The sequence below is a fragment of the Lutzomyia longipalpis genome, chromosome 4, assembly GCF_024334085.1.
Source record: "Lutzomyia longipalpis isolate SR_M1_2022 chromosome 4, ASM2433408v1".
NCBI lineage: Eukaryota > Metazoa > Arthropoda > Insecta > Diptera > Psychodidae > Lutzomyia > Lutzomyia longipalpis.
The window spans coordinates 5,332,167-5,354,459 of NC_074710.1; the positions used below are offsets into that span (position 1 = coordinate 5,332,167).

The 22,293-nt window shown below is 37.7% G+C and overlaps 8 protein-coding genes across 8 annotated transcripts in view; 5 read left to right on the plus strand and 3 right to left on the minus strand.

Moving 5' to 3' along the window:
• LOC129795820 (uncharacterized) overlaps positions 1-1,085 on the plus strand; it is a 30,972-nt gene extending 29,887 nt beyond the window's left edge. Inside the window, exons 3-4 of the mRNA XM_055837310.1 lie at positions 66-237; positions 320-1,085. Coding sequence (XP_055693285.1) covers positions 66-237; positions 320-873 — 726 coding nt within the window. The 3' untranslated portion in view covers positions 874-1,085. The remainder of the gene's footprint in view (positions 1-65; positions 238-319) is intronic.
• A 197-nt stretch (positions 1,086-1,282) lies between these two features.
• Positions 1,283-1,960, minus strand: LOC129795823 (small nuclear ribonucleoprotein Sm D3). Its single transcript, XM_055837314.1, has 2 exons — positions 1,544-1,960; positions 1,283-1,476 (listed from the first exon to the last, which is right to left on the minus strand). The coding sequence occupies exons 1-2, from the start codon at positions 1,854-1,856 to the stop codon at positions 1,367-1,369; spliced, it is 423 nt and encodes a 140-aa protein (XP_055693289.1). The 5' UTR covers positions 1,857-1,960; the 3' UTR covers positions 1,283-1,366.
• A 183-nt stretch (positions 1,961-2,143) lies between these two features.
• On the plus strand, positions 2,144-3,859 carry LOC129794468 (cilia- and flagella-associated protein 45-like). Its single transcript, XM_055835220.1, has 2 exons — positions 2,144-2,274; positions 2,348-3,859. Exons 1-2 carry the CDS (start codon positions 2,144-2,146, stop codon positions 3,756-3,758), a joined length of 1,542 nt encoding a protein of 513 aa, XP_055691195.1. The 3' UTR covers positions 3,759-3,859.
• LOC129795824 (tRNA (adenine(58)-N(1))-methyltransferase non-catalytic subunit TRM6) lies at positions 3,833-5,194 on the minus strand. The gene has a single exon (XM_055837315.1). The coding sequence runs from the start codon at positions 5,123-5,125 to the stop codon at positions 3,857-3,859; it is 1,269 nt and encodes a 422-aa protein (XP_055693290.1). The 5' UTR covers positions 5,126-5,194; the 3' UTR covers positions 3,833-3,856.
• Positions 5,195-5,464: 270 nt separating this feature from the next.
• LOC129795825 (uncharacterized) lies at positions 5,465-6,841 on the plus strand. Its single transcript, XM_055837316.1, has 3 exons — positions 5,465-5,676; positions 5,790-5,961; positions 6,116-6,841. The coding sequence occupies exons 1-3, from the start codon at positions 5,551-5,553 to the stop codon at positions 6,724-6,726; spliced, it is 909 nt and encodes a 302-aa protein (XP_055693291.1). The 5' UTR covers positions 5,465-5,550; the 3' UTR covers positions 6,727-6,841.
• A 249-nt stretch (positions 6,842-7,090) lies between these two features.
• On the plus strand, positions 7,091-8,278 carry LOC129795826 (uncharacterized). Its single transcript, XM_055837317.1, has 3 exons — positions 7,091-7,265; positions 7,348-7,516; positions 7,590-8,278. Exons 1-3 carry the CDS (start codon positions 7,158-7,160, stop codon positions 8,177-8,179), a joined length of 867 nt encoding a protein of 288 aa, XP_055693292.1. The 5' UTR covers positions 7,091-7,157; the 3' UTR covers positions 8,180-8,278.
• A 489-nt stretch (positions 8,279-8,767) lies between these two features.
• Positions 8,768-12,527, minus strand: LOC129794469 (protein phosphatase 1 regulatory subunit 12A). Its single transcript, XM_055835221.1, has 3 exons — positions 12,150-12,527; positions 9,567-11,552; positions 8,768-9,490 (listed from the first exon to the last, which is right to left on the minus strand). The coding sequence occupies exons 1-3, from the start codon at positions 12,525-12,527 to the stop codon at positions 8,768-8,770; spliced, it is 3,087 nt and encodes a 1,028-aa protein (XP_055691196.1).
• A 3,564-nt stretch (positions 12,528-16,091) lies between these two features.
• LOC129794470 (probable cytochrome P450 12b2, mitochondrial) lies at positions 16,092-17,626 on the plus strand. The gene is made up of 5 exons (XM_055835222.1): positions 16,092-16,357; positions 16,496-16,705; positions 16,777-16,930; positions 17,000-17,248; positions 17,309-17,626. Exons 1-5 carry the CDS (start codon positions 16,092-16,094, stop codon positions 17,624-17,626), a joined length of 1,197 nt encoding a protein of 398 aa, XP_055691197.1.
• Positions 17,627-22,293: the final 4,667 nt, after the last annotated feature.

Consider the following 22,293-nt stretch of genomic DNA (forward strand, 5'->3'; position numbering starts at 1 on the left):
CTCTCCTATTTCAAGAAGATTTAATAAAATGAAGAAAACATAAAAATTTAATCTTCATCCTCAAGCTACCAACAGCAGTTGTCTACTATGGGAATTTAATAAAGGACCTCAAATGGACAATTGAGCCCAATTTGGTGAGACACAAAGTTAAGAATATGAAGGAAGTTTTCTATAAGAATCTCGCCTGGGTCCAGACAGTGGCTGAGAATGAGGAATGTGATGAGAAAATGATTGATGGTAAGATCAGAAGAATTTCCAGAGAGCATTTCAGACTCCCCTAAATCCCTTAAAAACTCACAGAATTCCTCCTAAATTTTAGAACATTTGCGAAAGCGCTGCCCTCACTTCAAGAAGCTCGAAATTCTCTTCTCAAGCAATCCCAGGGCAAAGGTGGTGCAACTAAAGACATTCCTTGATGTTGAGGAAGTTAATTTAACCACAGAAAGCAATCAAAATGATGCCCAGGATGACACAAGTCTCGATGAGTACGATGGGTACAAATGTGAAGGAGAGAATTCCGATACAGACTGGGTACTACAGCAGGAATCTCAAGCTACTACCTCGGAAGCTCCGGTAGATGCTCCTGAACCGGGAGATCCTCTTGAGAATCTCAAAAATTCCACCACAAATGACATTGATAAGGAGCAATTGTCTCTGCAGTGGATGCGATTGGAGATTGAAAAGGAAAAACTCTCAATTGCCCGGGAGAAGATTGCAATGCAGCGTGAACAGAATCAGGAGGAAGCCAAGTTTAGAATTCTCGAATTGGAACAGCAGGGAATCCTGAAGAGGTTGCAAATTGAAAAGGACACCGAAGTGAGGAAGTATGAATTATCTCTCAAGTATAAAGCTGAATTAAAGCCGGAAATGTAGAATTAAAAAATGGCGTGTAGGCATTTTTCAAAATGGCTGACATTCTTTAAATTTATTTTGTTAATTATCTATTATAAAACGTAAATAAGAATAATTGGGTATGGAAATATGTCTTTTTTAAGAATCTATGTGTTTTTAACAGTTTTACATGATTTCATAAAAGGAAATCTTTGTTAAATTCCTTAAAAATAAAATAGATAATAAAAATCTAACCTCACTTTTATTTTTAAATTCGGGAAAACGATCACTAAATCGTCAACTGTAGCACCCGATCTTTTATCCTTATAAATATCTTAGATACGACAGAAACTAATACAGCCGACGTAATCTTTCCCGGACTTTTTAATTTACAAAAGAAAATCAATTTTCTTTAAAAAAAACTTTAGTATTTTGATGAAAATAAACATAATTCCGGTCTTGAAAATTTTATTCTTTCATTATTAGCTGTTAATACATAATTAGTAGATGAGAATTAAATGAAAAAAAGCCAGCTTTACAGACCACCTCGACCCCTTCCACCAGTAGGCCCTCCCTGCCAGGCTCCACCACGTCCTCCGGGACCACCTCTACCACCACTCGCGCCTCTTCCTCTCCCCCTAGCAGCTGGAAAAATACAAAAAAGACGCAACTTAGCGGAATTTCCGGAACTCTGTGAAAAGCAACAACAAACCTTGTGCTCGAAGTATCGCAGACTTCCCTCTCCCAGCAGTTCCAGACTTTGCACCCTGTTTCTTGAACATCGGAGCATTTTTCAGCATATCCGGAAGTATGAGGAAGCGTATCTTGGATCCACGGATGTAGACATTCTCCAAATTAGCCGTCCTACCATCGCGGTAGGTCACTGTGAGCTGGGTCATCTGACAATTCATGTTGTCCTCTGCCTCAATGAGCTTCCCTCTGTAGACCTCACCTGTGATGGTTTCGCACGTCACAATATGCCCCTCTGCTTCATGCAGAACTTTTATTGGAACACCAATTGACATTTTTCCTTGGTTTTCTTTTGGAGGAAATTGGCGGAAATGCGAGTTTTTCTTGAAAATTTGCGAATGTAAACAACTTCTTTTAGCACGCTAAAACGTTTTAACCGGCCGGCTGTCAACCCATACATTCACATTTCTTGCACGCACACACACACGCAGCACACGCATGACATTGGTTAATTTTTTGAATTTCCTCAAACCGTTACCCTTAGTAACGGCTGGGATGTGTAATCAATTTCCCAGGAGAGATTTCCAGGACATTCTGAACATAGAAAAAAATCCATTAGAAAATGAAACGCAACAGTAGAGCTTCATCGTCTGCAAAAACATCCCGGAGTGAAGAAAAAACAACTGAAGTGAAGAAGAGAAATGTTAAAACAGCCCGAAGGAGTTCCCAGACGGACTTCCCACGGAAAACCAGGCAAGTATCCTCTTGGGGATGAAGAAAATTCTGGAAAATGTATCTCTATTTGTAAAAAAAAAAATCTCCACAGACATAGAAATTGCTTGTTGCAACCCAAAGATGATCCCCTTGAGGAGAGTATTTGGCATTTGGTGGGAGAAGATGCAGCAGATGCAAAATTTCTCTGCCGGAAGTCTTCGGGGAAAAAATCAGTGGATACTGAAAGTTCCCCCGAGACACTGAGCGGTGAAGAGAAGCGTAAAAAATTAGCAGAAGAATGCGAGAAGCGTAAGAAGCAACTACAGGAAGTTGATCAATTGCGCATGCGAAAGAAAGCTCCGGAAAAATCTCTCTTTGACCCAGATGAAGACACTCAGATGCTCCTCCTTGATCGTGCTTTCTATGCAAAGCAGGAGCAAGAGGAGGAAGTGAAGCGAGCGAATCGTTTAATTCTCGCCACAAAGTGTCACGTTATTCGTGATGCCCAGATTGCGGAGAAGAATGAAATTGAGCGAGAACTCCAGCAGGAGGATACACGTTTGGAGAGAATAATGCTGGAGGATCGTGAGAAAGCCCTCAAGGAGACCGATGAACGTTTACAGAGGGAAAGGCAGCTGAATGCCGTTCATGCGGTGGAATTGCAAAAGCAACTGGAGGATCGTGAACGTGTTCGGTACCTCGAAGCGAAGCGCATTGAGGATGAAGCGAGGAAATTGGCACGTGCCCAGATTATCCTTGAGCAGGATGCTGCCCTGCGTGAACGGGAGCAACGTGAGAAGAGTCAGAAATTGAAGCGAGAACTGCAGCAGGCAAATGAGCTGAATGAATGGTTCCGGAGGATGGAGTTTGAGCGACAGCGGATTGAGGAGATGCGCATCCAGGAGTACATGCGGAAGCGTCAACAGCGCGAGGAGAAGCTCGAAGAGGAACGTCGGCTGGCCCGTGAGAAACGTGAACGGGAGAATGATCGAATGCTGAAGCAGCAACAGAAGGTGATTGATGCGGCAGTTGAGAGATTCGAAGTTATGATTCGCCGGGAGCAGGAGCGAAAGGAACGAGAATTTAGGCAGAGAGAGAAGGAAAAGGTGATCCGGAGGAAGGAAGCAGAACAGACCATACTTCAAGCACGTCAGAAGCAACAAGCTGAGGTGTTGAAGCAGAAAATGGAGGAGATTGAGAAAGATCGCGTGGAATATGCCAAAGTCCTCGAGAAGCTGCATGCTGAGGAGGCAAAGGAGAAATCCCTGGATAAGCATCGACATGCCGAGAGAGAAAAGTACCGCAGGGAGATTATTGAGCAAATGAAGGAGCGCGAGTGTCTGCGGGAGAAGCTACGGGCACAGGCCAGGGATGAATTGAATGCCCTCAAGGAAGCTGAAAGGATGCGTGAACAAACCGTTCGGCAGGTGATCTCCTCGAAAATTAATCATATGCGAACAAGCAAGATTCCTGAGAAGTTTATTCGGGACATTGAAAGGCAGCTGAAGATTGAAGAAAATTAATAATTAAGCCAGGAAGAAAGCTTCCTGGGATCAACATTTCGTCACTTGTCGTATTTGTATTAAAACTTCATAAAAAAAATCTCATGAAAAATATATTTCTATTCTCCATCTCTATTTATTGTGTACCCACAAAGGAGGAATCCTGAATTCCCACTCATCATCATATCCGGATGCGTACGATCCGTTAAAACTTGATACATACGCAGGACATTGGAGTAGATCCTGAGTCCCAGAACCGACGGAGTTCCCTTCAGGTCATTGAAACATTCAATGAGAATCTCTCTGTATGGACTGTAGATGATGAAGGGTCTTCCTGGACGAACGAAATGTACGAGTTCTCTGAAAATTGTTGTTGGATGCTCCTTCGCGACAATCGTCAAGGAATCAACTTTATTCCTTATAATTGAACAAGCTTTAGCATTATCTAATTGCCATTGTTTTTTCTCCTCTGCCTCAACCTTTCGTTTCTTGGGGAGAGGTTCTTCAACATTATTCGTTGGAGCCATCTCTTTTCCTTCATCATCTGCTGTTGTATCCTGCTCTGCAGCAATCTCCTTCGCCGCAGGATCTTTCTGATAGTAATGCCGTAGTACAGAATAAAGGTTCACCGTTGTGAATTTTTCCTCATAAGACGGTGGGAAATTCATTGCCATCACAGCTTGCTTATTGGGAAAGTTCCCAGGATGAACGGAGACAACATGAGCATCCCCACAATCACCTGTTGCATTGAGAAAAGCTGCCAGGCAAATTCCATTTGTCCCGGATTCATACACCAAATACTTCCCACTGCTGCACACACCAGAATACGAAATAATCTGCGAAAGGGTATCCATGCGCATGTTGAGTAACTTCTCCGGATCCTTCCGGAAGTAGATGTCGAAGATTAACCTCAGTGTTGGCTTCCTAATCTGCACGTACTCATAGTACTTTTTCTCCTTGCGACGCAAGTACTTCTCCTGGGCATATTCAGTTTTTGAAGCAAATGTCTTGGAATTGTCCACAAGATGCTCAACAATCTCCGTGGATGTTTCACAGGTATCCCTGAGATTCTTTATCTCCTCCTCCGTTAGTCCCTGAGAACGTCCATCATCGAAGATATCACGATTATCCTTGCCACTCTTATCAATGGCAATGGCTTCCTTGATATCCTGCGGATTGATGCAGTGCTCCAGCTTGAATGTTTTATCCCCACTTTGGGGTACCATCCGGAATGTGGCATAGTAGGGATGCCCTTCGATGGTGGACAAGTCAATTTTCTGCTTTCCCAACGTCACTGAGGCTGTTTTCTCCGTGAATTTGTAAAGTTTTGAATATTTCTGTCTCTGAATGATAATATAATCTCCAAATTTTATATTTTCCTCACACATTTTCTTATTTTTTTATCCGTTTTGTGAAACCAGAAAAGTTTCGAAAAAATCAAAACAAACGCACGTGGATTACACGAAAAAACAGAATGAAGTTGGCAACAAGATTCAAAAATTTTGTTACGCACATTTTACGCAAAGTTTACGCAAAATTGTAAAATTATTCAGTAAAAATAAAATGTTTTTTTTTTTAATTATTTCTTTTTAAAAATATAATTAAAAAAAATTGTAAAATATTGCTTTTCTTTAATTAAAACAAAATTAAATAAAGACGTTAAACTTTTTCTTAGTTTTCCCATTCAAAAAAATTCTAGCACTTCTGTCAGAACTGTCAACGAACTGTCAAGACTGATCGTAAAAGTAAATTACCCAATTTTATTTTACAAAGAAACTTCCTTACGCATTTTTATAATAATCCGCAAAGCAATATGCAACGTTATCAACAGTCATTGATTATCAAGACGAGGGGAGAGAGAGCAAAACCCGCCAGGAGGTGGACACAGGAGGAAGAAATAAAAATTCTGGACTATCTTATTGCAAATCAAAATAGTAATGTACGTAGAAAAAAATTGACAGCAATTTTTATGTGAAAGTTTAATAGTTTTTATATTTTTTTTAAAATTTTTTGATTGTGTTCTTTAACTTTTTTTATCTTTTGTCCTTGCAGTTTCCTTCTGCTGTTCCTTTCTATAATAATATGTGCAATGAGATAAACTTGAACGTCCGACCTGTTCTCATTCGGAATAAAGTCAGGAACATGAAGACACTTTACTACAATGCCCTACAGTGGAGGCGGGAAAGCATAGAAAATGGAACTTATACTGATCGTGCAATGAACGGTAAGGACTTTTTGGTAGACGCTTTTATTAAAGGGTCTTGTGCTCATTTTTCTCTTACTCTTATTCAATTTCCTTTTAAAATCCAGGCCTGACTATATATCTGGGTTTCTCTAAGAGATAATTTACATCTAACATGGTTTACGTATATTTTTAGAGTACATCAAGAAGCGCTGTCCTCAATTTGAAAGACTAGACATCTTGTATTCAAATACATTGCAAGCTCAGAAAGCTGCTTCTCATGTGCATGTGAATGAAGAGGAAGACAATGAAGAATCTCTCAATAACATGGACCTAGCTGACCTAGGCCATACCACAAATCCAAACTCATCAAATATCTCAATGAGAGAAATGGCGGAAAATGACGAAGAAATGAATGACATTGTTAAAGTTGAGTACGAAGATACGGGCATTAATTGGAATCAGGAAATTGATTTCATCGAAGAGGAGCCATCAGAAGAATTCCCAGAAAATTCTGAGGATCCGCTTCAGAATCAAAATGCCACAAGTACCTACCCAACACCCTCCTCACCCACCAAAGCAATAGACCTCAAGAGAGACTACATTAGACTCGAAAGGGTAAAGCTGGAGATTGAAAGGGAAAAAATCTCAATTGCACGTGAAAAAATTGCCTTGCAGCGTCGAGAAAATGATGAAGAGGCGAGATTTAAGATTCTACAATTGGAGCAGCAGGAAAGGATAAAAATTCATCAAATTGATAGAGAAACAGAACTGAAAAAGTACGAATTGTCTTTGAAATATCGATAAAAATTGGATTTTATCCGAAATTAATTACTATTGCTTTATTTAAATAGACTGTTTAATAAATAAACAATTAAATAAAGGAGATGGAAGTTCAATTTTATTTCCATGCCTATGCTTTTGTTTTGTAGGTCCTTTTCCTCTTATTTATTTAGTTGGTATTGCTTTTGATTTGCATTGCTTCCTCTCATTTAAGAAAACCTCAAAATCAACCAATTGGCGTAAGTTTTGTTACCCTTTAAGACCAAATATTTCTTTCAGCTCGAAAATGTGCAAAATTGACCCCATAGTACGGTAAATGCAGTAAACATTACGCCATTTACGCAATTACTTTTCTTGCAGTTTATCATTGAATGCCCCCTAATACTGTCAAACATTACGCAAAAACTCAAAATTTACTTTTCTTCACATTCAATTTCTGACCGGAAAATTCTGCCATGAGTGCGAGAAAGATGCGAAAACCCCGGGAGAGGCCCGTGAGAAAATGGACTGTGGAGGAAGAGAAGAGAATTCTGGATTATCTCATTGCAAATCAACCCATTGAAGTAAGCATAGAGAAGACTTTCACTCTTGCCCAGGGACTACTGGGATCAGGTACTAAAATACTCTTCCTGCATTTTCTTCCAGGTTCCTACTGCCAGAGTCTACTATGCCCAGCTTGTTGAAGATCTGAAGATGAACTTAGATCCAAACTTACTACGCTACAAAGTTCAGAACATGCGGAGAGTTTTCTTCAAGACAATGGATTGGGTGAAGAAATCCAGGAAGAATGGATGGGATGATAATAAGATCAAAGGTGGGCTAGGATGTGGCTTCTACCAGCTTCGAGGAAAACTCTAAAAATTATAATTTTGTGTATCCTTTTGCAGAATATCTCCAAAAAACGTGCAGACACTTTAAGAAGATGCGCGTAATCTTCAGTTCTTTCTACCAGAAATCTAAATTTGCTGATCAAGATGTCAGTGATTCCCATGCACAGGAAGACACCACACCCGAGGAGGTTGTTGCAATGCCCCCAACACCTCAAACACCACAATCTCTGAGGCATCAACAGACGCCACAGAAAACGGAGGAAGTGGAAGAACCAGACTTATCGTGGATTTCACAGCCAACTTCCCCCAATGATTCCGGGAATCTCACAAATGTATCTCAAGATCCTCTAATGGACCTGGATAGTAGTGTTGCTTCGGCAAAATCAACCCCCCACGATACCATGGAGTTGAAGAAAGAAAATATCAATCTGGAGTATTTCCGGTTGGAAGTTGAAAAGGAAAAATTGGCAATTATGCGTGAAAAATTAGCCATGGAACGTCAAAAGTGTGCTGATGAATCCAACTACAAAATCCTCCAGCTTGAGCAGCAGGAAAGGATTAAAATTCATCAAATCGACAGAGAAGCGGAAGTGAAGAGGTACGAATTGGCGCTCAAATATAAAGATGAGGTTAAGACGGAAATGTAAAGGGGCGACGCTTACCTTAAAGTTCTTTTCTTTGTATTTCCATTCATTTTCATCCCAAGTATTCACAAATAAAGAAAATCTCTATAAAAGCACAATGAATTATGAGAAAATTACTTTTTTCTGAACTTCCTGAACATTTTGCAAAAAAAAATCACAAATGGTTGACGTGAAGTTGGCTGTGGTTCTTCCGTTTCCGAAGACTGCCGAAGATCACGCGAAAGGAGCGACAGGATCATGGCAGCCGTTAGGCCATTTTTTTTGTGGAAAATTAGGAAAATTCATAATTTCTTATCAAAGAAAAACCTGAAAAAAACAATACAATGGCTACTTTCTCTCTGTCTCTTCTTCTTAAGGAAATCCAGCATGTAAATCACTGCTGCAATCGCTGCAATCGACGTAAAACAATAACTAAAAGATCCTGGCGGCCATTTTTATTAAATATTATTTTTTTTATTTAAAAAAATTGCTTTACAAGCTTTTTTTAGAGGAAAAATCGTGCATTTTATTAACAAAAAAATCGCATGTGGACAAAATGTACAGGATGGTTAATGGGTGTGAAAATGTTAAATTAGTGCGGCGAAGGAAAAACTACACCAAACTCGATGCGCCAACGTTGTAGGCGCGACTTCCGCGATTTGTACCCCCGAGATCACTATCCGTCTGCCCGGAGAGACTGGGGCTTGGTCCATGAGAGCTACCGCAGATCTTTGTGCTGTACCCCGAATCATTATTCATATCTCGCTCCAGCTGGGCTTGCTCCATCATCTGCTGTTCCATCTCCACGAGATTGGCATAGCCAAACTTCCGTGCTGAAAGGAGTTTCTCACGTTGCGGCAGCACACGCACGGGATTGTCGTATTCAGGCTGCACCATGAGATCATTCACGTGATACGGCAGGGGATTGCGATTCCTTGAGTCTGAGAAGCTCGTCACCATCTCATCTCCCGCGTAGCGATTCTTGTGCGGTAATTCGTGGAAGTAGGCATCCTTGGGGATGAGGGTGCTACGATCAAAGTGCATTTGTCCATTGGGGATCCACGTTGTCTGCCCATTTGGTACGCAACCATTCATCTGGCCAGTTTGACTCAATCCCGACCGGTAGTTGGCCACTTGTGGTTGCGCTCGATGGTATGTTAGTGGCAGCAGGGATTCCTCAATGTGCTGCTGATACGTCATCCCCCCATTCATCTGGTGCGTTGGATAGTAATCTACGTTGTTGTGATCAGACAACATTCCATTCCCACAATATTCCTCCTCGTCCTTTCCCTCATCGGGGCATTCTTCGTCGCTGCTTTCGGAGTCTTCCTTCACCTGTCAAGCCGCGAGATTAAAACAAAAATGTAAAAATAAACTAAATAAATTGAAAGATTTTTTAAAAAATCCTGACCTGTGCCTTAAGTTTCGTCATTTTTCCTTGAATTTTAGCCACAAGTTCGTGAACTTTGCTCTTGGGCTGCGTCTTGAGTGTCTTTATTTCGCTATTTTTGATCTCATACTTGGTCGGTAGACTATTCTCCACTTGACCCACTCCACCGCCATTTGTTTCCCCCTCCTGATGATTGTGATCTTGAGCACTCTTCCTGAGTACTTGACTCCTCCAGTGAGACCCATTGAGGATGCGACTCTTCAACTCATGCAATTCACGCATATTCGTCAATTCGGACACAAGTTCATCTGCCTTCTCCTCAGACATTGATCCTGACACTTCCGTTGACATTTTATCTGCATTCTGTGCTTGATCATCCGAAGCATTCCTCTCGGATTTGATGGTATTGCTGGAGGAGGTATTGGGATCGTCAAAACAGACATTTTGGTAGAAACCATTCATAGTTGGCGAAGTTTGGGGGGATTTTTCATGAGCTGGTGATTCTCCTGAACACATCCGGGTGCGCTGATTGAAATCAGGTACATACACACTACTCCCGGAATCACTCATACGACTCCGACTTGATCTACCAGCTGTATCCTTCTCCTTCACATGGTGCACTTCTTTGGCAATCTCAGGTGACACCGGAGCCGCTGTGGCTGCTTCCTCATCATCATCAGCATCCTTATTGGCAATTTCATTCATCAGCGATGCCGTAATCTTCTCCATTTCCTCAGCAATGTACTGCGAATCATCGAGATCCCCACCAGTACCCATACGCGTGCGAGATTTCTTTCTTGAATGTGGGAATAGCTTCATTAGTTCCTTATTCCTTCGTCTCGTAGCTCGTTCCATTTCAATAATCTCATGTGTTTTGTGGAGAAGCTCTTCGAGTCTTTCGGAAACATTCATCACCTCCCCATCGAGCTTCCCGCCGTCGCTTGCATTGCGGTGCGTTGAGCAACTCCTATCGCTTGAGCGTCTGGATGTTCTTGAAGCATCCTTGGTACCCACACTACTAGCCACATCGCTCCTATGCACCTCGACCTCGTGCGTGTCCAGGAGATCCACACTACGACTCAATGCACTCGTGGATGACTTGAGACGTCCATCAACTGCATCGAGTAGCTCTAAGCTCCTACAGCGTGTCAGAGTGTTGTTGGCTTCATCTTTTCGCGATTTACTCGTGTGGTGCTTCTCATTGGTTGTTGCACGTCCCAGTCCGCCTCTCTTCAGCCAATGCTCCAGATGGACACGTCTCCCCTCGCATCGGATGCGATCGGCAATCATTGATCGCGTAAGCTCTCCAATTTGATCCTCTGTCCGCATTGCTAGTGCTGTAACCTTGCTGTCCAGCTTCTCAGTAGCTCGATCCACATACTTCCGGATACTCTTGCGATTCTTCGTGATTTTCTCCTCAATATGCCGGAAGAATGGTCCACAGTAGCACGTATTGCCAACGCCAATAGGACCCTTTCGAATATTCCCCGCCAAATCTAGGTAGTACTGCTCCCCTTTGAGCAATGGCTCCTTCGGCAATGTCTCCAACTTCGGCGAGGGGAATGATCGTGGATCCGGGAAGTAGTGGCACCCATATGGAGACCAATGTTTCGGATCAGGTTGCTGCGCATCCACTTTTTCACCCTTTTTCCCCTTCTCGCGCGGCTTCTCAACCTTCTTTTCCTTCTTGGAGCTGCTAGAACTACGATCACGATCGGATTTCTTCGTTTCCTTGGGCGGTGCATTGAGAATGTCAAGGATCTCCTTGAGATCCTTGCGAATTACAATATCACGCGGAGTTTCATTTTGTCCATTCTTCTGATCCTGCCGGGAATTGGCTTCAATGAGAATTCGCGTGAGTTTTCTGCGTCCCATTGCACAGGCTATGTGTAGGGCTGTGTCCCCATTGAGATTAACCCGATGGACATCACATTTGGCTGATAGAAGAATCCTCGTGGCACCAGCATGACCATACCGACATGCTGTGTGTAGTGGTGTATCCCCATACTGGAAATAAAATGAAAATCATATATTTTTTTTAATTTACAGAAGCTTCTTAAAAATGAGTTAGAACTGTTGAAACGGTTAGAACCGATATAAGAATATTAAAAGTTAAGAAGGAACAGAAAAAGAACGGGATTAAGGAAAAGGAGTCTTTTTGCTTTTTGCCTGAAATAAAATTCTTAGAAACCCAAAAAACATTTTTAAAGAAGTCAAAACAATTTTATATTTAAACTTTTAAGATTATTTTGCGAAAATCTTAAAATAATTGTTTAATAAATGCGTAAACCACGCCCCTATTGTCCTTTGCATTGAACTTATGCGTCAATACATAGAAATACGTTCTTGAAGCCTGAAAAATAAAGGGTTATGCATTGAAGCATATGCTTTATACAATTTTTAAAAGAAAAATAGATCAAATGGGCGTGGTTTAAGCATTTCTGGTAAAAATCTTCCCATAAATCCTAATGAATAAATTTAATTTCTTTATTAGAATTTTTTTTAAACATTTACTAGATTTTCAATGTTTTGCATTTTTATGATCTTCTAAGAGAGCCTAAAAAGTTAATAACTTCCTTTCATTAAAAAAATTAAACAACTCACATTGTTTTGAACATCAGGATCACCACCGGCAAGGAGAATTTCCCTGCAGCTCTGATTGTGCCCATTCTGTGCTGCTAGATGGAGTGCCGAGAAGCCCCCGAAATTCCTCGTACCCAACAGTGCACTGTGGAGTGCCCCACGTGTCTCCTGGATCACTTTAAGCTGCCGACTTGGCTCTTTGGGGGGTTTTAGCTTCGGCAGGGCACACAGAGCCTTCACACAGCGACTATACCCACGCCATGCAGCCTCATGCAGCGCCGTATTCCCATGACGGGGATCCTTGGCATTCCTATCAGCTCCACTTGCCAAAAGTGCCTCCAGTGTCTTCTCATCTCCTGCACATGCTGCCTCATGCAGGGCCATTCGTCCTGAGTCCATCTGCATCAAAAAAATCTTTTATTATTTTGTTCAAGATCCCAAAATAAAATGAAAAAAAAAAATGGAAAGAAGGCCAGAGCAAGATGACGCACATTCCACCCTTGGCCAATGTATAAGGTGCGAAAGACGTGACTCTATTCTCTTGGCCAAAGCCCTTTATCTCGCATAAGCCATTAATTTCACGCAATTCCTGCATTTCTGCCCCCATTTTAATTTTATTTCACATTCCCTCCGCCGTGGGACACAACGAAGCCCCCTTTTGGACGAAGAGAATTGAAAGAAGATGCAAGGAAAACATGACATGTGCACAAGAGGATGAGACAAATGGCAAAACCATCTCGTGGAATGCCTTAAGAATTGATTTTATTCATCATAGAACACGTATTTGTGCACCGAAAAAAAAAGATCATGCATAACATATGCAAAAAGACGACATTTTCTCATTGCTCTCAAGTCATTGTTGAGCAAAGAATTGTAGAAGTGAAAGAGAAGAGCATCAAAGGCCTAATCATAATGGTATGTTTTAGTTAAATCATTCTTCGGGTAAAGGAATAATTTTTAACGATCATTATTAAATTATTATTAAAGATTTGAATGATTAAAAAAAAAAGTATTTCGGTTCATTTCTTGGTTTGTTATAATTCTATTTAAAAAAAAAAAGAATTTCTTCCGCTAGAGGGCTAAAGATCTATAGTAGCGACATCTTACTTTAATTTCGGAAATTGTTGGAATTAATAATTCTATCAGTAAGATTTTATTGGACCAGAAAGCGAAACTAGAATTTCTTCCTAGCTCCTGAAACCCAGCAGTTCCCTGATACTAGATCTCTAGGATAGCTAGAACATTTTTCTCTTCCAGATATTTTTTCCTCCAAAACTTACTCTTCAAATATACGAAATACATTCTCCGATGAAATGTTAAAAAGGAAAGAAGACGGGCCCCGGAAGATGAGCAAAAATTCATCATTTAATAAAATGCGGAACAAAATGTTCTGACGGGGTTGTCTCTTGTCCTGAGTTCTCTCATCTTTCTCAATAAATTCACAAAATAAAACTTCAAAATGATAATAATATGCGACATGAGGAAGAGAGTCCCACGAACATCTTGTGGACTTAAACGAGGTATACACACAGAGAGAACTAAAAGATGAAAATGACAATGTAATAATTCTTTCTTCGCGCGTTATTTGCCTTCAACCGTTGGCTGTGGTCTCCCTCATCATGACCAGAGTTGGGAGAGAGAGATTCATGCGGTGAGATGGAGAAAATGAAGAAGAAAGGAGGGAAGGTAAAACATAAACTAATCAAGATTGAGAAATCCATAAAGATGAGCACGTTGCGATCACATAATCATCCACCTTCGTTGTACACATTTTCCTGTGCACACACAAATCCATGAAATTCTAGACACGTCCCAGGGTCACAAACGCTCACTTGATCGCCCAACGGGCCCGCTTTTTAATATTTATAAGCATAAGACTCTAAAAGACAAAAAAAAACGCAAAATGATTGCAAAAACTTGCGCGAAAAGACTCCACTAGATTGTACCATTAGATCACTGATGCAGTTCCCCCATTCACTGGGAGATCCACGGAGCGAAGATCACTTTTTGGGAGTAAAACTTTCAGTATGATCCTCGTGCGTTTCGCATGCAATTTTCACAGAATCCAGAATACATTGTTGCAAGAAAACTCCACATGAAGATTCGCCACAAGGTCGCTTGAATTGTCGATCACGTATGATCGCATTGTTGCAGGGCAAAACTTTAATGCTACAAAGGAACTCATCCAACTTATACGGAGAAAATGTGAGCTTGAGGAGAGAAATTGAGACTATATCTTTGTGTAGAGAAGGTTGAATTAAATGATCACGATGCAACACAAAGCATCTTCACCATCCAAGATCATCGATTGTCCCGATCGGATGATCTTTTCCAATGCACCAAGAATGTCTTGAGGCTAATTCATAAAAGAAAAAGAATTTTAACCTTTTTTCTCTTGAAAGAGAAAAATATTTTTAAAGCCAATAACAATAAAAAGAGGGAGCTTTAATTTATAGAATTTTGTATTAATATCATTAATACGCTTTTTGCGCAAATAAACTGAGTTTTAGAAGACATTTTGAAAAATTGAAGAATATTTTAGCTTCACATTTAGCGAAAAAAAAAGAATTTGTGGAAAAAGTTACAGACAAATAATAAAAGCTTTAAATATTTCCTTAAAGAAAAACAATGTTTTAATGAAACATTTCAAAAGTCACGGTACCTAATAATAATTTAATTTTATGTTGTAAAAACATGAAGGAACTTTCGGAATTTTTACAGATAAAACTGGACTTTGGTTCACGTTGAATAAGAAATCGGGGAAAATTGCTCGTAAATTATAGTTTCTTATTCAGTAAGGCTCTAAACGTTTTTCCAAGTCTGCAAACGGTTATGATTCAACATTGTGTTACTAATTTCAAAGAAAGCATTAACTACATTTACTCCAAAAACTATCACAGTTTCATTGAGATGAACGAATTTTTTGCAAGAGTTCTAGGAAAAGAAATACCTTAGCATTGATATCACATGCAAATAATAAATTTTTAAAGTCTCATAAATTTTCTTTTGAAACTTTAGTTTCCCTGATTTATAAGAAAATTTAATTGAATGTGGAAAAAAAGCTATTTGTATCACTAATGAGGGACGAATGGTAGAAGTTTTCGCGGTATAGTTCTTAGGTTAAATTCACTACTAAATCCAACTTAATCTGTTCCTCTAGGCCGGTCTTAAGTTTTTTAAAGTCAGACTTTTAATGTTTTAACGTTTGGGTCAATTCTCTTCTAAGTTCGTCTTAAGTATCTAAAACCACGTTTAAAAGATTAAAAGCTACGTCTTTGTCTTTTTAGGCTAGGCTTAGTTTTTTAAGATAGGTAAGAGATATTTTTAAGGTCAATAGTGCATTTTCATAAGGCCATAAAAGCTTGACCTTAAAAGAAACTGAAGTATACCTATTCTAAAAACTAAAAGCCTGACTTAAAAACTTAAGCTAAACTTAATTGTGAATCCTACGAATAGGTTGAATTATTTGAATACTGTGTCGATATTAATTACAATACTCTCTCACAGTTTTACGAACTAGAATTCTGATTGCTCTATTAAAGCAATATAAAACAATTAAGCAAAAAAAAAATATTTACTTAAAGATTTTTGTTAATTAAAAAAAATCCGGAAGTTGGGATAGAATAAAAGGAGCTCACGTCTGAGATTTTAATCAGTTCTATCGTGAAAATCATCATGCTTGTAGCTCGGAAGTTAAGTTTATTCAAGTTGCCATTAGTGCTGCCTAAGGAGTTCTGTACTAAAGTTTTGTGTCCATACGATGTGAATGAAAGTAATGTGAGCACCGAGTGGAATTTGGCTAAACCATACAAGGAAATCCCAGGAATTTCCCGCTTAGAATACCTTTTTAGCCTTTTCCCACGTGGAAAGTACTATAAAAAATCTTTTGTGGAAATTCAAAGGAATTGTTTCCGTGAATATGGATATATCTACAAAATTCCTGGATTTCTCGGCACTAAGGATATGATCTTCCTAACTGATCCGAATGATTTTGAAAAAGTCTTTCGAACTGAAGGAAAATACCCCATGCGAGATGTTATGGAATCCGTGGACTACTACCGAAAGGTCTATCGCCCGGAAAAATTTAAACATGGATCGGGATTAATTACCCAAAGTGGACCAGATTGGAGTTTTTTCCGTCAAAAATCCAATCCACTCTTCCTGAATACGAATATTCGAAACTTATACTGGCCTCACGTAGATGAAGTAGCAAAGGATTTTATGAAATTGTATGTTGGCTTTTTCTGTGAAAGTTTTCAAAGGAAAAATTCAATTTTCTAAGAATTTTTTTAAAAAAATATTTATAGAATTGACAGTAAAAGAGACACTAACAATATATTGGATGGAGATTTAATGACTCATCTTAGATTATGGTCAATGGAAACGGTTGTCTACATCCTTGTTGGACTACGAATGGGTTATACAGAAGGGAAATATGAAAAATTGGAGAAAGTTATGAATTTTGTTGATCAATTCTTCACAGAAATTTATAAACTAAATCAACGACCATCCCCATGGAAGTACATTTGGACTCCAACATTTCAGAAGCATGTGAACAATCAGGACATTGCATACCAGTATGATTAGCTATATACCATAAAAATGATAAAGCAAACACACCTAATATTGATTTTTCATTAATTTCTAGATTTACGTACGAAATAATTGAAGAAGCAATGAAAAATTTGCAGAAAAAACCTCTTGATGGATATGAGAGGTGTATGCTGGCAAAGATTATGGACATTGATCCTAATATTTCGCTTGTTATACTTCAAGATTCAATAATTGCAGGCCTAGAGACAGTAAGACTTGTTAATTTTTTTTTCAAGGAAGTTTTAGAAAAAAGAAATTAAAATTACGCTTTCTTTCAGACAGCTTTCATCATGACTGGCTTCTTGTATGCCATTGCTAAAAATCAGGATAAGCAGCAACTAATTCGGGAAGAAATTCAGAGAAATTTCCCTGGAAAGAATGCTCCGCTAAGTGCGGAAAAACTCTCTAATTTGACTTATACAAAGTTAGCACTCAAGGAAAGCTTGAGGCTCCTTCCCTACTTTAGCGGGGTATTCCGTCAAACTGGTGAAAATATCACAATTAAAGGCTACCAAATTCCTAAAAATGTAAGTTAAGAACCCAATATACCGATCTTAACCAAATTTAAAATAATCTTTCCATTCTAGACTTTCATCTGCATGAATACCAACTTAGCGAGTCTTGAAGAGAAAAACTTTGCAGATCCAGAATCATTTAAACCCGAGAGATGGATTAGAAAGAATAGAGACGAGAAAATTAATCCATTCCTGACCCTACCTTTTGGCTACGGTAGACGCATGTGCATTGGAAAGAGGATGGTTGAAGTGGAAATTGAAGTTCTTCTCACCTATCTTCTAAGGAAATACCATATTGAATTGAAGGAAGAATACTTGACAAAAGAATATCTTCCCTTTGGTTACCCAATGGAAAATTTGCGTTTTCGCTTAACGGAAATACCAGATTAGTAAAACTACGTCTAAAAATTAAACTGCAAGAACATTTAAATGCTTTTTATTTTATATATTTATGTTTTGCCTATTAAACTGTTGCTAAATGAAAAAAAAAGATATTTAATTATAATTAAAATTACTTTTGTTCATTCAGGTTTGCAGGTGTGAGAAGCAAGAAAATTTTTACTTCTGTTTTTTTTTTTTAAATTAATAATACGTTTTAATCATTCATACAGAGAGTGAAGAACTTAAATGTGGGAAATTCGACAAAAATATCATTCTGAATTTCTCCCTGTATCAAATATTGCTCGTACGTAACAAAAACACTTTTTAATGAACCCAAATATGTATTTTCAAAGAATAAAAATGCAATAGAAACGTTCTAAATTCTAAAAACGTAACCAAATACGGATAAATAAGATTGTGAATTGTTTACAAAAAAACAGATGAATATAGCTTTTAAATTAATTTCTTTAGATAATTTTAAACTGTTTACGGCATTTCATGAAAATGATGAAAAACATTAAAAACTAAAAATAAATCTTGCATTGGTTTTTAAGGTAAAGACTTTTGTTGTTGGGTTAACATTTTTTGCTTAACTGGGAAGTATTTAACTTTTTCTTAAACAAAATTATCTACATGGAATTCAAAGGAAGTACCTAATGTTTTTATCTTCTAGGAACTACCCGTTAGTTTAATTATGTTCAAAGATCAATCTATTGTAAGAATAGCGCATTTGAAATAATTTGAAAAGAAGTAAAAAATAGCTACCTACATAAACATTTAAATTTCAAGGTTCCATAAAATTATTACATTTTCAATTTTTCATCAAGAAGTTGGAGGCAAACACACGCCGCTGATTTTTATAGTTATTTTTGTTTGTTTGTTTTTAAAATTAGAAAGACTTGTAATTACTCATTCATTCAAGATAGTAAACAAGTTTTAAATTAAGTTTATAATTCTTTTTAGATCAGACTTTAGACTTTAGTTTAATTTTAATATAAGTTCGGAATTACATTTAAAGGTTTTTCCTGTCTACCATTTAATTTAACTCAGATTTTCCCGTTGTATATAGTACACTCCGAAAATCATATTTATGGACTTTCAATGCATAAAAATACTTTTAAAAATATTTTCATAATAATTGAAAGGATTCGCTTAAAGGAAAAGCTTTAGAAATTTCTGAAAAATATTTTAGGAATTTTGGTTAAGAATTGACTTTAATAGACAATTTTGAAACCAGACTAAAAAAATAAATAAACTCATGGACATATTTGGGTTAAAAACGCAGCAAATAAATCAAAGTGCTAAAAATAAATAAAATAAAATTTTCAAATGGCAAAAAAACAGCAAAAAATCGCTTTTTTCTTACACAAAAACACATCAATTAATTATGAGTCACAATACAGAAAAAAAATTTAATTTTATCGCAAAGAAAAAAAAAGAATAATTAAAAAGAATCATTCTAAGTCGCCGTTCTTGTTCTCATTTGCACACGTGCCTGCTTTTTTGGGACACAACTGCTGCTCCTTTCGCCTACGACTGTCGCACACAATACGTCGCGACTCGCAATGGTAAACCACGAACTTTATGACTATGTGCAACAATAAAATTGCAAGAGGGTCAGATTTGGGTCAAGAAGGAGACTGGTTTTGAGCTAAGACCAACACAAAAAAGCCATCCAGACAATCTCTCTTCCAACTCAAGTATTACGGGGGGAAGGTGAAAATTTTCTTACGCGAAAGTCATCTTGAAAATGTCTCGTGCAATCAATTCATGTTTCATGCAAATTTATGCTAAAAACTCGCCTTTTTTTCTATCTCCCCCCTGTCACAACACTTTTTGTGTGTAGGTGAGAGTGTCATCAAATGGAAATTTGAGAGGAAGACAAGCCGCTATTTATCTTCCCATTGATATATTTCACTTTATTTTCTGAATAAAATTAAGCAGTCATCTTATTGAAATTAATTTTTTTCAGCTCTTGAGTGGGGAGTTATATATTTTATTTGCCGCTTTGTTTTATTTAATGGGAAGATAAATATGTTGAATATTTTATAGAGGAGACTGGGATAGTACTATTGCTAGAAAAAAAGAATTTTCGTTGAGTTTTTAGTCAAGACACATTTCATAATGATTTTTTCGTCATTTTTAATAATGTTTAGGTATGTATGTTTTATGTTTAATTTTTATAGTTAAATAATCTATTAGTTCAAAAAAGTTCATTCATTTAATTTCCGGTAAATAAGAGAAAAAATAACCAGAAGCTCAATTGATATTCTTTCGTTAAGTTTTAGCAAATACACCAATATAATATTTTTTTTACTTCAAATGCTTCAAATCGCTTTTATAAGTTGTAAAGTAATATAATATCAAGTGTGAGAAATAATTGTACATACTTTATAGACATTAAAATAATTCCATTGTTTATGAAAATGTTTAAAAGAGAATTTATTGTCTAATAACGAATTAATTTCTCTATATCTTCATCGTGGCACCTCTTTAATACGTGAGATAGGAAGGTGCGTTAGACAATGTCACATAATTGACTCATTTTCATTTTGAGGACGGGAAGAACAAAAGATGAAATAATAAATACCTAACATACGACAAAATACCAAAGCGGAGACACAAAATGATTTCGTCAAGTTGTACCTCCATGTGCACAAGAAACTCCTTGAGGTATTTGCACCACCATTAATTTTCATTGCACGTCCTCCAAAATCTCGCATCTTCGCCCCCCTGTATCCCTCCACGAACCACAGTGATCTCGTGCGAAATGTGGAGTGTTTATTTTGTTATATTTTTCGTCAAAAAAGCGCCTGCAACAGTCCCCACGGACACCAATTTTCGTATCGTGTCAGTGGGAATGATTTATTAGGATTTAATGGTCGCCAAATTGAACGTTCTTCTCCCCATACGGTGCACGTTAATTTTTATTGACCTCCTCAATGTACTTGATCACAATCGGCATCATCGTCTTCTTGTTTATACCCTTTTATCCTCCATCTTTGAGCGCCAGCAAAGTGCGTGTTGGTACACATAGAAAAAGACACGGTGGACGCAATGCGAAAAAAAAGTGAGTGCACAGCAAGAATTTACATTGTTATTATTATTATTAGCGCTTAACGGAAACTTTTAGCATCAACTATACAACTCAATGATTTACAGCATGTCCATGTTTTGTATATATGTAGGTATATACATGATACAGCATGGCGACGGCAAACAAGAGTAAAGGGAAGAGGAATCCTGTCCGGTTCCTTTACCATCGGCATCTCCCCAAGATCAACCGGTGAGATTCTTTCTTGTTACGCGTGTCTCGCGAAGGTTTCTGTATCGATCGTGTCGGTATTTTATTCATTGAGTAGAGCTGTAGCTCTGGGAAAGAGATGAAAAAATGCCAATGCTGCATTTTTTTTTAATCATCTCATATAGGTGAGAAAATCGATTGAAAATGGAAGAAAATATAATGAGTGTAATAGCAAAGACACTTATAATTATTTAATTTCTTGGGAAAACTTAACGAAGACTTTTTAAATTCCATATAAGCGATAAAATTTCTAAGATTGTTTCTTTTTTTTCAATAAATTATTATTAGGAAATAAAAATTCGGTGTCAAACATAAAGTGATTGATGCGATTTTTCTGCAAATTTGCCCGGAAAGTTAGTAGTCAGCGCTAAGACGGTGGTGAGTGCACTCGGTAAAAAATATGTTTAAAAAAAATGAAGGATTTTATTTAATCAATTTAATAGAAAATTAAACATGAAGGAATTTAAAAAAAAATAAACTTATACGAAATACTTTCAAGTGAATTTTAACGTTAGATTTAACGAAGATTTATCCAAGACACATATCAAACTATCATCATACTTTGTAATTCCATTCTGTTAATCATTTATTACCTTCAAGTTTTCTTACATCCTATCTTTCTTTGGATAATCCCTCCCTATTAAATGCCCAACAAGACTAACAAGTTAATTAAAAAACCTTTTTTTCCATACCAAAGGAACGTTCTTTCATTCACATCCCCCCAACTGTGATGAGGCTTCTTTGAATGACTGATTGACTCAATGAAATTCTAGAATGTTGCGCAGAAGTCATTAACATATTTGATAAACACGCTGTGATTTCGATGCAATCACCTTTGATTGAACCGATTGAACTATTTGATCTACGTGTTAATTGCATACTAAATTCCTTCTCACTTTGCTACTAACAAGCTCACAACAAACCTTCTCATTTCCCCCTTCAACCCTGTGGCGTAAGCAATTTTTACTAAACATTGCATACAATTTCCGCCCAAAAACGCCCACATAAAACTCATTTTAATTGTTTTTTGTTGCTTCTAAACTTTCGCTGTGTATATAATGTTACCTAAATGGAACAAATCGCCCTCATATTAACTCTCAACTTTAATTTGTGACCTTTTTGAGCACGAAGTAGCAAAAATGCCGCAAAAATTGTGCAATATCGACAAGAATCTTTTGTACAATTTGCAACCTTTCTGGTGTAGTGTACACTTCGATCTTCATTGGTCATTAAGTGAAAGCACTTTAAAATAGTATGGTTTATACTTTACTTGTGAAATTGCATACCCACATTTTAATTAATTACATGAATAATTTAGAGGGAAATTGCTAAATAATCGCCTTCTTGCCATCATTAAGCTTTTAAAGCGTAT

Coding starts and splice junctions, on each gene's coding strand:
- LOC129795823 (XM_055837314.1), bottom strand. CDS start 1,856: ATGTCAATTGGTGTTCCAATAAAAGTTCTGCATGAAGCAGAGGGGCAT. Junction 1,477..1,543: donor TGCGATACTTCGAGCACAAG/GTTTGTTGTTGC, acceptor GTATTTTTCCAG/CTGCTAGGGGGAGAGGAAGA.
- LOC129794468 (XM_055835220.1), top strand. CDS start 2,144: ATGAAACGCAACAGTAGAGCTTCATCGTCTGCAAAAACATCCCGGAGT. Junction 2,275..2,347: donor GACTTCCCACGGAAAACCAG/GCAAGTATCCTC, acceptor AAATCTCCACAG/ACATAGAAATTGCTTGTTGC.
- LOC129795824 (XM_055837315.1), bottom strand. CDS start 5,125: ATGTGTGAGGAAAATATAAAATTTGGAGATTATATTATCATTCAGAGA.
- LOC129795825 (XM_055837316.1), top strand. CDS start 5,551: ATGCAACGTTATCAACAGTCATTGATTATCAAGACGAGGGGAGAGAGA. Junction 5,677..5,789: donor TTGCAAATCAAAATAGTAAT/GTACGTAGAAAA, acceptor TTGTCCTTGCAG/TTTCCTTCTGCTGTTCCTTT. Junction 5,962..6,115: donor TACTGATCGTGCAATGAACG/GTAAGGACTTTT, acceptor GTATATTTTTAG/AGTACATCAAGAAGCGCTGT.
- LOC129795826 (XM_055837317.1), top strand. CDS start 7,158: ATGAGTGCGAGAAAGATGCGAAAACCCCGGGAGAGGCCCGTGAGAAAA. Junction 7,266..7,347: donor TTGCAAATCAACCCATTGAA/GTAAGCATAGAG, acceptor ATTTTCTTCCAG/GTTCCTACTGCCAGAGTCTA. Junction 7,517..7,589: donor GGATGATAATAAGATCAAAG/GTGGGCTAGGAT, acceptor ATCCTTTTGCAG/AATATCTCCAAAAAACGTGC.
- LOC129794469 (XM_055835221.1), bottom strand. CDS start 12,527: ATGGACTCAGGACGAATGGCCCTGCATGAGGCAGCATGTGCAGGAGAT. Junction 11,553..12,149: donor ATCCTGATGTTCAAAACAAT/GTGAGTTGTTTA, acceptor TTTTATTTCCAG/TATGGGGATACACCACTACA. Junction 9,491..9,566: donor TGACGAAACTTAAGGCACAG/GTCAGGATTTTT, acceptor GCGGCTTGACAG/GTGAAGGAAGACTCCGAAAG.
- LOC129794470 (XM_055835222.1), top strand. CDS start 16,092: ATGATCTTCCTAACTGATCCGAATGATTTTGAAAAAGTCTTTCGAACT. Junction 16,358..16,495: donor GCAAAGGATTTTATGAAATT/GTATGTTGGCTT, acceptor GACTCATCTTAG/ATTATGGTCAATGGAAACGG. Junction 17,249..17,308: donor GCTACCAAATTCCTAAAAAT/GTAAGTTAAGAA, acceptor TTTCCATTCTAG/ACTTTCATCTGCATGAATAC.